Source organism: Natrix helvetica (genome assembly GCF_964273705.1).
Source record: "Natrix helvetica genome assembly, chromosome: 4".
Lineage (NCBI taxonomy): Eukaryota > Metazoa > Chordata > Lepidosauria > Squamata > Natricidae > Natrix > Natrix helvetica.
In genome coordinates, this window is record NC_138550.1 from 49338117 (window position 1) to 49351278 (window position 13162).

At 32.1% G+C, this 13162-nt stretch overlaps 1 protein-coding gene across 3 annotated transcripts in view; it reads left to right on the forward strand.

Moving 5' to 3' along the window:
* NCAM2 (neural cell adhesion molecule 2) overlaps positions 1 to 9815 on the forward strand; it is a 149999-nt gene extending 140184 nt beyond the window's left edge. Inside the window, exon 16 of one of the 3 annotated variants that reach the window (XM_081952621.1) lies at positions 9715 to 9815. In XM_081952621.1, coding sequence (XP_081808747.1) covers positions 9715 to 9800 — 86 coding nt within the window. In that variant the 3' untranslated portion in view covers positions 9801 to 9815. Of the gene's footprint in view, positions 1 to 6041; positions 6846 to 9714 lie in introns of those variants that run through there. The other 2 variants (XM_081952619.1, XM_081952620.1) reach the window with 2 other exon arrangements.
* Positions 9816 to 13162: the final 3347 nt, after the last annotated feature.

Sequence of the window (13162 nt, forward strand, 5' to 3'; positions counted from 1 at the left end):
TGGAGAGAATGATATGCAACTTACTAACAGTTTTGAAAAAAGAAAAGAACAGAAACACTAACCTTTGTATAAGAGTCCTCCTTCTACATGAAGCAATATTAATGCATGAAACAGTGTAAAATATTTTCAGTTGGATGTGTTTTGTTTAAAATAGCTGCCTGGTATTAAGCATGATATTGGAAAACTGCCAGCTAGGCTGAAAGGAGAGGTCAAGCGAGGACCTAACTTGGAGTTGTTGCACAGCATCTAGTGACATAAGCTTGATCTTTTCCAAGAGCCATGAAGATTTATTTTGTTATTTCCAGGGGAAGGGAAGTAGTTTGGTGAGATTCTTGTAACATTATGTGGTAGAATATAAAGTTACTGATTTCAGCTACACACGTGTGGCTCTAGTTGGTTTTTGCCTGACACATAATGACATTTAATGAAATTTAATTATACAGTATTAACATCTTTGCCTGTAAATTAATTATGCTACTTACAAAATTTAGATGAGGACTTTGAAATGAAAAAAAAGATACATTTTCCTGAATAAATAAAACAAAAATAAAATCCTACACATGAAGTGTAAATTAAATTTCGACAGCATTCAGTAGCTAGAGGCAGGACAACATAACTTTGTTTCTCTTGCAATCGACAAACATTTTTGGTAATTTTAATTGCAAGATTTATTATGACATTTTAAAAGACCATTGGCTTACCTGAACGGTCATTCTATGTGCACCTCTTGGAGAATCCAAGCATGGGTTTAACTTTTGTCCATTAGCCTTGACACTGAGTTAACACTGAGTTAAAAAAAGTCTTGGCCATTCCCCCTCTAGCTAGAGCCCAGTTTTTTAACTCAGTCCAGCCTTGGAAAGATGTAAATAATTTTTCTCTAGACAAACATTATTATTAAATTCTAGATAGAATTGTTCATTTACAACCCTCTTAACAACATTAATTCTAGAATTAGGATAAAAAATAGATTGTGGATTATTGGATGCAGGTGAGTGCGCTACCCCATCCGAATCTGAGATAGATTTGAAAAGCAGTTGTGAAAAAGTGAATTGTGATAATAATGGCTAATACAAGTTTATTTTTTGAAGTGCTAAAAGATTATATTCTTACAAAAGTAGTCAAAGTAGAAAATATTACACCAAGCTCACATTAAGATGCCTAAATCTTCGCAAATCTCAAAACTTCAGAAAGCAGAGGTTAATTGATAGATTTATTTGTTTAGTCATTCATTCATTTTGAGCTGTTATTAATTTCATTAGAATTTACTTGTGACTGCCCTCAGTCTGGACAAATTTAGTTAGCACTCTGGACCATTTTCAGTCCAGGTTCAATTTGGATATAGTCTAATCGTACTCATCCTCATCTTCTTTTGACTTTTTTGCTGATATATTGTGAGGTTAGCCAGAAATTACTAGCTTAATTTCCTCTGGGCAGCAAAATTTAGTATTTTGCCCTATATCTTTGCTTGCCTGCCTGCTTTCATTTGTTGTGCAGAAGACTTGTGGAAATTTTCTGAAGTATACTTACAGTAATAATTAACCAGGATTATGTGGCTGCTTCAGCATCTGTTTCTGGCTGTTTCTGTATGTGTTGGCATGCAGAATTATTTTACATTGTTTTTATTTCAACAAAGCAAAGAGGTTATTCACACAGACACATATGGAAAGAACTGGATGCTGCTACTATTGTAAATTTGGAAAAATTGAAGAATTCAATGAAGAATTGCTTAGTCTTATTCTCTATCTTCCCTGTTCACTTCCTTTAAATATATTGCCAGCAGAGCTTTTTACAATATTATAAAATAAATTTGAGATTTTAAATATTCCTCCCTACTCTTTCAAGTTGGGATTCTTTGCAGGAGAGATGTAGGCTTCAGTGCTATTGGCTTCAGTTTTAATAAGCATAATGATTTATATCCTTTGATATATTTTTTTTGCTCACTTGCAATAATATCTGAGTTAGATAGAATCTCAACTACTTTTGCTATCTATTGGCAGGCATTATTCAAAAAAAAAATCAATAAAGAGTAGTGATATCTATTAATGTACATAATTGATAGTCATATACCAAACAAGTAAATCAAAATCTGAAAAATGTTAACCTTGTAAAATTTAAAATTGAAGTCACAGAAAATTTATGCAAGATCGAAAACAATTTTCACAATATATAACAGAAATTAACTAGCAATAGGTTTAGTAGTACTGTTAACTAATATTAACTATGAATGAGGGACTGTTTCTCATTATTATTATTATTATTATTATTATTATTATTATTATTATTATTATTATTATTATTATTATTATTATTATTTAAATCATGCAAGAGTTGAAGAGGAGAAAAATAAGATAATGCCCGAGACACCTAGAAATCTGTTTTGTTCAGCCAATCCTCAGCCAAAATGCTTATTGATTGGAATAGCCTGATGTGAAGAAAAATATTTAATTCTATATTCTTCAAAAGAATCTATATTCTATACATGGCAGATGGTTTTCTTTTCCTTTGGAAGAGTTGGAATGGCTGGTGATGAAGAAAATCATTCCACTCACATTGCAGAACTCATGCTGGCTTTTCTCTCTACATAGCCTTTTTGTGACCTTGATAGAGAAAAATCTTGATTGTCCTGCCAAATGTTACTACTGTCTGCATATCCCTTGCAGCAGAGTGATCCAGGATTCAATTAACACAGACCACCTGCAGATAGATTATATTAAAGAATTCAAGGAATGCTCGTTTCTTCTATGAATTAATGGGACTTGTTTCATTTCCCCCCAGTTTTTTAAAAATGTTTTAAGAATAGGTATTCATGCGCATAGCAGAATACATTTGCCAACGTTAGATGGATATAAATTTAATAAAGTTTTTTAAAGATTCTTCCAAAGTTGCTTTTTCAAAAGGCAACTGGACTTTGTTTTCCTTGAAGACATTTCCCTTCTCTTCCAAGAAGCTTCTTCTGTTCAGAATTTTAAAAAAAAACTTCTCGGATGAGAAGAGAAACATCTTCAAGCAAAACAAAGAAAGTCCAGTTGAAAGTCCAGTTTGAAAAAGCACTTTTGGGACAATCATGACCTGGATGACTCTCCATAGATTTTTTTTTTTTTTTTTTGGTTCTAGGTGCTTGAAACATTTAAATATTTAAAATGGTTAGCTTGTTCATTTTAATGATGATTTAATGATTATTGATTATGATTATTACATAATTATGATTATTTTCCAAGATTATTTCCTAAGTGACCTCTTGAAAAGTTTTTAACTGTACCATTTGGTATGGATTTTGGTTCAGTGTTGTCTTGTTCTATGGTATACTTCCTTCACCATGCTCAGATTTCTTTTCCAGCCCAAATCTCTTTCCGCCTCTTCCTGGCAATGTTTACATCCATCACACACTCTTCTGGTGTTGATTGATCCTTCCCTCCATTTTTGCCATTAATCTTCAACTTCTTCATCAACCCTAATTACCAACATTGCCCTCTGTGAATCTAGAGTGCGGGTAAGGAAGGACATTCTACCTGCCTAATCTGTCCCTTTGCCACAAATGATTAACATACTAGCTTGCAGATAATTTAAGGAGTATTTGTATAACATAAGCTGCAAACCAGGCTGACTATCAATAAAACAAAAGCAAACATACATAAAATCTCTTACTTGGATTCTTTAAGTCTGCAGATGGATAAAAAAATGCATCTGTCAGTACCATTTTCAGATATTTGAAAAGAGCTATCATATTTCCTATCAGTTATCTTTCCCAAGACACAGAGAGTCCCCTCATCATTTTTATTGCTCTTTTTCTGAAAATGTTCCAGCTTTTCTGAAAATTTTGTGATTGGGCTTCCTACAGCTGAGCATAATAGTTAAGATGGGCTTTGACCAAAACAGAATAGAGTGAAATGATAGCTTTCCCTGATTTAGAAATTATACTGTTGCTGCAGATTCAAATTGCATTTCTGTTCTTTGAAAGCATTCTGTTCTGCTTGCTCATCAACTACTATTTCAAAATATTTTTTACAAATACCATGCCATTACCAAATCCAGTATCACCACCAGGTCTCTGGGCCATCTGATTTTTGTTCTCTCAGTGAAAACTTTTCACTTGATTCTTTTACAATTCATTCTATTATTCTCAACCCATTCGTCCAGCTTTCTCAAAATACTATTTTTTCTATATTCTAGTAGCTTAACTTTTTAGCACGTTTATTAGCACTTACAAATTTCATAATACACCTTCCATCTGTCCATTAAAATAAGTAATGACAGAGTTACATTAAAAAAGACAGAACTTTGATTCACTAGTAACTACATGACAAGTTCTGGGATATCATAGACCTGACTGTTTTGCTCTTCTATTTGGCTAGTTGACTCATTGTGCTATCTTATTATGCTATGAATTAGTTTATTGTCATAAGTACATGGAAGTGTTTCAATAAAATAGTTGTATCTAAATCTTTCATTTATTATACTGATATATTTAATGTTATTTTCTGGATATATATACAAAGATGCTTATTTTTTTTCCTGCTTATTGTCCTGAGCAAATTACATTTCCTTGTTTAATTTTTTTTTTAAATCATATATTGGACTGTATGACAGGAATAAAAATCACATATCACAGTGATCTGAAACAGTGATCTGAAGCAATGATATAAGTTACCCTAATTGTAAACCTACAATGCCTACACTTGTGAATTTCAGAAGTTTGAAAGTTGTGTTCTTTATACATCGTGCCCAATCATATTCTTCAGTAAATCACTTTAATTCCGACCCCATAGAACCCAAACTTTAAATAAAGTTTCAAAAAGAAGAGTTAATAATAGAAATGAATTTGGTTAAAAATATATGTGGGTAGGTCATAGTATATTATGTAAATAAAAATGATCTTTTGAAAATCTGAATGATTTGGTTATCATTTAGCAACTTATGTACAAAGCAGTGATGGATTCTGGATCCTGGTGCAACTCGTACAGTGCAACAGGACTGGGCACCCACCACGTGCACACGTGCAGTGCGCACATGCGTACCCACTGCCCGTGATGCTCCAGCTGCTCAGCAGAACATTGCACAGGCACCATACGCTCTGTGTGCATGCGCAAATGCCCCAGTCGGCTCAAATAGCAGTAAGGAGAGCGGGCAAGTGGGTGGACCCTCCGGAGCACTGTACCAGAACAGTATCCCACCACTGGTACAAAGCAGAATAATATATCATCAATAATACTTAATACTTGAGGTTTTGGTGATAAAAATAAAAATAATCCTAGAATTATTCTGAAATGTGGTCTGAAGTAGACATTAAAATAATACAATAATAGCACCAATTCTATAATAAACTCAGGGATTAAAATTCCTAATTTTAACATTGAGTGTTAGACTATGATCTTCCTGAGCGACTTAATATGCAAATTTAATATTTCATTGCCAGGATTAATATATGCAATCCTATCATTTTTTTTATTTGCAGGTAAATCATTTTATAGAAGTATTATACTGTATTAACTCCATGTAACTGAACATAAATCATTGAGACTAAGTAATTTGTAGAGTGAGTTTAGTGAAATATTGTCACTTTTAGTTGTCACTTCTAGTTATATGGATACTCAGTACAGGTGAGTTCAAAAGAATTCTATTACATTTTCAGTGTCCTTGCTGAACATATCACATGATGAACTAGCTTAAGATGTAAGTAAACTGTAATGATTAAATGACAGCAATTGCAATAGTGTGGTAATATGATATTCCTGTTCATGTGCAAGATAGCAGCCTAATGAACTTGATCTCTATTATAGTTCACAGAGGAAATTGCCACAATTTTTAATCACTGTTTATCTGAAATTCATCTTACTTTTTAAAAGCCTTTCATTTATCTATAGTTTCAGCATTCTATATTAAAATGATTGCTTTAAGTAACTGACTGGCATTGTGTAAATATTGCATTAATTATTTTTCTCTTTTTTTTTCTTTCTCACTCTCACTGCTTTTCTTTTTGCACATACTTTTTTCTCATTTTTTTTCAACTTTTCAATCCAATTTTATATCAATTTTCATCAAAGCAGATACTTGCTGTGAAGCCCATAAAGGTGGAAATGGAAGTCAATCACTGCAGCTGAATGCTGCTGGTTTTGTTTTCTTGATAGTTATACGTATATTGTGTATTTTTTAATCCTTTTGGTGAACCAAGCCCATGGTGGTGCATTTGTTCTGTGATTTTTTAAAAAAATCTAAAATAGTATGCATCAAATTAGATTAGATTTTAAAATATTTGTTATGTTATACTACAGCAACTGGAGATACTGCACGAATATTTCTCACAAGTGTTTTTTTTTTTTTTTAGTGAAGAAACCATAAATTATAAATTTGCTTTTTGTTGGGTATCATTTGATGTAAAGGCTTCATTGCCTAGAAACATAACTCAACAATGACACCTACCATACTAAAGTGTGTCCTTGGTTCATCAGCATAAACAGTTTCAAATACACATATGATTGGTTGCTTGTAGTGTGTTTTAAAGTAAAATATTTTCTTCTCATCTAACTTCAGTTTTTGCCAATCAATATATAGTTATTAATAGGATTATGAAATCACCTGTATGTTATGTTTAGCATATAATCAGAGCCTTATTATTAAATATTTGGTTTCATCTAAACTACTATGCATATTGCTGTGCCTTTATGAAAATGTGTTTATATGCGATATCTTCCTTATTGCATCATTCCTTTTTAAAAAATTAGTAAAGTTCAGCCTTCACTTACATACTATACATGCTAATAAATAAGTGTCTTCAAAAAGGTTTCTTCTTCCACTGAATAATCAAATAGATTTTTGCATGCATCTCTGTAATATATGTAAGATTATCTCTGCCATTAAATAAATAATTTTAAAAAGATTGTACTGTGATTATATATAAACAATACCAAATAAAGACACTGCAAAATATCACTGAAGTCAGAGGGAAGCCCAGAAAATATAGGATCCATTTTCTTACGAATTTTTAGACCATATGATTTTTACATAATATATATATATATATATATATATATATATATATATATATATATATATATATATATATATATATATATATATATATATATATATATATATATATATATATATATATATATATATATATATATATATATATATATATATATATATATATACATACATACAGTATAATATAATTTACATAATATACAATTGAACAAACAGATACTTCGTTATTCTAAAGTCTTGGTAACTCCCCCTTATAATTTTTTTTGTATTCTAATCACAATATTTCAGACAATTAAATCCTCTAAATATTATAATATTAATATTATTGTAATATAAATATAGCCATAAACTAAAGCAGTTTGCTCCATGCATACTCATGCAAACACAAATAAATTTTTTTCTCATATTACAGCTATCCTCTAAATGTCATCATGACCTTTACTTCAAATGTCATTAAATTTTAAGGCATCTTTCAATGTTATGATAAAATGACTTGCAGATAAATTGAAAATCAAGATGTCAGATTTTTGATCTTGCAAGGGTATTACTTCAAACCTCATAAACATATTTACTTAGTTACCAAGATGTAGAATGTAGCCTAAAAATGTTTTTTTCTAATAAATACCTGCAAATGGTAATATTGATAACACAAGGTAATTCCCATATCAAAACCTGATAATACATGTGGTTTGTTTAAAATAGAAGTTATGTAATAGGGATAATTAGACTATTTCATGCTTCTACCGGATAAGAATAGTTCTATGTTACTTTAATTCTAAACAGTAATTTTAAAAAAACCTGCAACAAATCTTGCCTAGTTGCACCAGCTCTGTCATTAGCATTCTCTTTGGAACGGTTTTGGGGTTGTTTGGAGGGGTTTTGGTTCTTTTACAGAGATTGGAAGAATGATGTTCAAATTCATATTGGTCAGAGAATCTTATTAAAAAGACATAATTCTGTGAGTTTACTTTTTTACCCATTCCATTCTGCTGGGATAAAAACCAGCATAGTATGAGCTGTAATGACTATTTCATTACTTTATTAGTCTGGCAAATAAATAAATAAATAAACAAATAAATAATTGAACACTATGACATTTTAGTAAAAATAAATGTTACAGCCATTACAGGAGGCATCACGTTATCAATTTTACAAGCTTGTTGTGGTGCTTTTAAAAAAAAAATACTATAGTTAACTAAGACTTCCCATGATTGTGACTTGCAAACGCTTGTCTGGCTTCCCTATTGACTTTGCATGTGAGAAGCCAGCTGGGAAGGTTGCAAATGATGATCTTGTGACTATAAGTTGTTGTGACCATTGTAAATGTGCAATGATTGCCAAGGATTCAAATCATCCTCATGTCACCACGGGGATAGTGACTGTTTAAATATGAGGACCAGTCATAAGTCACTTTGTTCAGCACCATCATGACTTCAAATGGTTGCTAAATGTTGGTTGTTAAGTAAAAAACTTCCTTTACTTGAAAAAAACAAAAACAAAAATAAATTGCCCTGAATTCCATGGAGCTGGCTTCTGAAAATGAATTAGAGCATTTTTAAATATGCATAGAATTGTTCTGCTTCAGTGGAAACATACTGCTAATTTTGGTGATTGAAGGAATTTATAGTTGCAAGAGAAACAAGGAAAATAAAGCTGATGAATATAAAAGTTTGGGAAATTTTCCCTTGGACACAGACTTAAAGAAATATTAAATTGAGAGATTTGAAATTAAATATGTATCTTTGGTATTAGGGAGAACATTAACCTATTTCAGGTTACATCTGATAGATAGTGCATACAATTTCTGTATAGGATTTCACTTTTTCGTTTGGGAAAATGTAACTAACTCATAATAGAAAGAAGTTGTAGTGTTCAAATAGCATTGTAATTCTATTTTATCACGTGCATGTTTCTTTAACGTAATGTAGACAATAAGGCAGCAGCTATAATATTAGATTTCTAAAAAATGCAGTACAGGATCGACGTATTGAATATCTTCAGACAAGAAGCAGAATCTATAAGACAACAGGAAATTCTGTTCCCAAATATATCTCACTTCCACTGATCCATCTTTGCCCCAGTTAATGGTAATCCATGACTATTGATCACTAGAATCATTTCCTCTTCTAATTTCCAGAGAGGGTGGCTAGGCGGAAACATCCAATGGAAAAAAATTTGCAACACAGAGAACCTGAATTAGGTTGGTCATCTTATATCTTCACCATGGCAAATTTATTTGTAGCAGGCTTCAGGTATTCAAGGTTCCTTTCCTATTCCATAACCACCAAATGGCTTTCTCATCACTCTAATCATAACTAAACGTTTTAAAAGTGACATGGAACAGTATAAAACAAACAAGATCTAGTACTTATCCTTCTTGACAAGTTGCCCAATTGGATTTTGTAAACATGGTTTGCATGACAGGAATGGACAACTTCAGCTGAATATAAACACTGTTGTCCTCTTTTCCTTTTTCTAGACCAATACTACATTTTGATTGGCACCTGAGCAAATGTTATAACCATTGTGCTAGTAAAAAAAAATCTGTTTTTAATGGGGGGAAAAAACAGGAAATAAAGGAAAGCATTTTTTTTATTTTAAAAATGATTTTTGTATCTGTACCTTATGTATTTTGATGGTCTCTCTCTCTCTCTTTCTTTCTCTCTCTTTCTCTCTCTCTGTATGTGTGGGTGTATGTGTGTGTCTGTATTTGTGTATGTACGTTTGTAGGAATGTGTATAAGTGTACATGTCAGGGGTGGGTTCCGGCAGGCACTACTGTCGGTTTGCTCATGGGCGTGCTGCACACATTCTTGATATACGCTGCATGTGCAGTGCAATTAGAATTGTTCTGCGCATGTACAGAAGCAAAAAACAAGATGGTGCCGCCAGAGAACCAGTTTGGCCGCATGGCAGGCCTGGGTCTCTTCCAGTTCCAGCGACCCAGGCTGCCAAACCACTACTGGTTCAGCCAAACTGGGCCGAACCGATAGGAACCCACCCCTTGTACACATACACAGAAACACACATGTACAATGTCAATTATTTAGGGATAGCATTGTCTCAAATGCATTGTCCAAGAGTCTATCTTGCAGCTGCTGCTAAAATATATCAGTGCAAATAGTTTTCTTCTAAAGACACCCAGTGACCAGAAAAATTATCCAATCAGAATATTGTGAACAAACAAGGATAGTATATGGCATTTATTCTAACACTAATGTTACCTATAATACTGGCATACACAATAATAAACAAGACAAAGCTTGATAATAACAAATAACAGATAATAACAAAGAACAAAGAATTCGCTTTTCGAATGAAGAAGAGAAAGAAAGCCTGCAAATATGAGACTTAGAGCTCTAAACTAATTGAGAAGTTAACTGGGAGTTAAATGATGTAGATATGGAAGAGAAAAAAAAAATAAAGGCTTGAGACAGAAGAGGTATAAAGATGGCACATATTTCTCTTGCCATTACCCCAAATAGTTTCCCACCAGTAAAAAAAAAAGTAATGGGTGAATTTTAATTTATTTAATAAAACTTTTTAATTAGTAGGTGCTTATTCATTGGGATTGAACTCTTATTGCATAACATTAATTTTTTAAAAAACAGTGTATAATGTAGAGTGCATTGGAAGCTTTATGTGGGTTATATAATTCAAATAATTTCAGTAATTAATTGCCTTTATTATTAACCCCCTAAAAATCCTGATATACAGATGAAGCAATTCTCATTAAATGTAGCATTCATTCCCTAAATGTCATGCGTGTCTTAATCCAAAGTAAGACTGCAGAACATTCTAATCTTTTGAAAAAAAATACTAGCCTGAATCAAATGATTACTTAGGTTAGCTGTTCCCAACCGCTGGGCTACATTATCAGACCGTGAGCCATTCAGAACTGGGCCACGGAAACGGTAGGCAAGCACGCATATGCATCTCCACTTGCACAAGCAATGGGTGAGCAGTGGGCAAGCGCTGGTGCAAGCACTGCATGAGTGTAGACAAGCATGCCCGCCACTTGTGCAAATGTAGCTACATGTGTGTCTGCCCACCACTTTTGCAGAACCATCGTCTCTCCAGCCCCACCCCCCATCAGTCTGCAAATCCAGAAAGATTGTAGAATTCTGATTTATGTTACATTTTAATCTTGAATTTATTAAGCTAACTTTAATTAGAATGGCAGTTTCCTGAAGCTTATTTTAATATGAAACTGGTTTCTTTTAGCATGAGACTACCAGCATTCTCTTTCTTCTCATCTGTAACAAAGTGAGAAAGAAACTTACATTCAAACTTAAATCCAAGATTCACTTGTATGTACTATCACTGAAACAGAAACCTGTATGAGAATAAGAATGAGGAAACGAATAAACTCATATCTAAAACATTATTTAAGAACAAAACTCTCCAAATATAGAATATGTATATTTAAAGTAGTTTATGAAGTGTACATTTTTCATTTAATTTTTGTCCATGTCATTCTATGTTATTAACAATCACAAATGTTTACTGTCATGTATCTTATTTTTCTTAAAAATGTGTAAATTGTATATGTAAGAGCCTCTTGCTAAATGTAATATCAAAATATATGTAACTATGCATATTTTTCATTGCATACTTGCTTGGTGTCAGTTTTCTTTTATGTAACCTTTTTAATTTGGAATCAATAAATGTGATATAACATCGTTTACCAGTACATTTTTTTTTAAAAAAAAAGTTGATACCACTTATTGGTAATGTTCCACATTTTTTCCACATTACATTTAATTTGCAACATTCTTTTAAAAAGTCATAAAAAGTATCAAGATCAACCCCAACCTATCCAAAAATATAATTTAAAAAATATTAAAATATTGTTTTATTATACTATATTATGTATCCTATCAAGTTATATAGTCTTTCTTGTGTTTTCAAAACTGATTCTAACATTGAATGATAACTAACGATTGCATTTACTTGAAGGTTAAAAACTCTTTTAGGCATATTAGTTGTCTTGTGTTATATGTCTTAATGAGGGAACCCTTGAACAAAAAGCATAGATCAATCTGTGTGAACCTCCTACTGCCTGGATTACAGATTCCAAACTTTTATGCCAATAGTACTATAATTTGGAATGTTTATTAATCAAATTTATATGCCATCCATTTCATTATATAAGCAACTCTGTGGTGTTTACAATTAAAGAGACTATAAAATATACAAAGTAAAAAATATGGAGAGAACATACCTTGACATGACCAGTCTGATTAGGTAGCTGTTCAGCAGTATATGGTTAGTAATCAAACATTGTTTAATAGAAGCTGGCCGGATAAAGTTACTTTCACTAACACTGTTCCGAACTTTCCTATGCTGGTTATACTACTACCTCATCATTTTCAGACCAGAGAAGTAAATTTTCCAACAAAAGACCAGACTGTGCTTTTTTTCCATTTTATACTATATATTAAAAATTTATATTTAGCATCGCTACCATTTTTCTTTCATCTATATCCAATCTCTCTCTTGCTTTTTTGCTCTCCCTCTTTCCCTCCCTCCCTCCCTCTCTTTTTCTCATTGCTCTTATCTGTATCTATTTACATATTACATGTGTATCCTTTTATAATTTATGTGGATCACCAAACATTCTTGCAAATAAAAATTATAATTATGCTCAAGACTGACTCTCTTCTTTGCAGCATTAATTAGTTTCCCATTAAAAACCACAACTCAATACTTAAAGATCCTGACTGGTGTCAAGAGTTGTCACTGATAGCTTCCACTTGAGCAACACAAAGAGGATCTAGGATTTACATGTTCACACACAGCCAACATTTCTGTTTTCTCCATCAGTGCTTCAATTATTTGGAAACTGTTACAGTTATCGATGATTGAATTACATTAAATCCTCCAAGTAAAATATATAGCGACAACTTCATGCCCACAGTAGAAATTGATTAATCCACTTTTTATGTGCAGTATTGTTTATTGCCATGGAAATCATAAAATATTAATTTGCATTCCACAAAGACTTATGCTGTGCTGTACTTATCTTTAAGTTGAAGAAAGTCTTATTTTGTAATAATCTGAAGTTTGTTTACTTATAATAGTAATACATTGAGTGACAATTTTTGAGGAATTTGTGATTTTGTTCTCCTCATCAGAATGATATACCAATTATTAGTCTTACATTACATTGCTCAGAT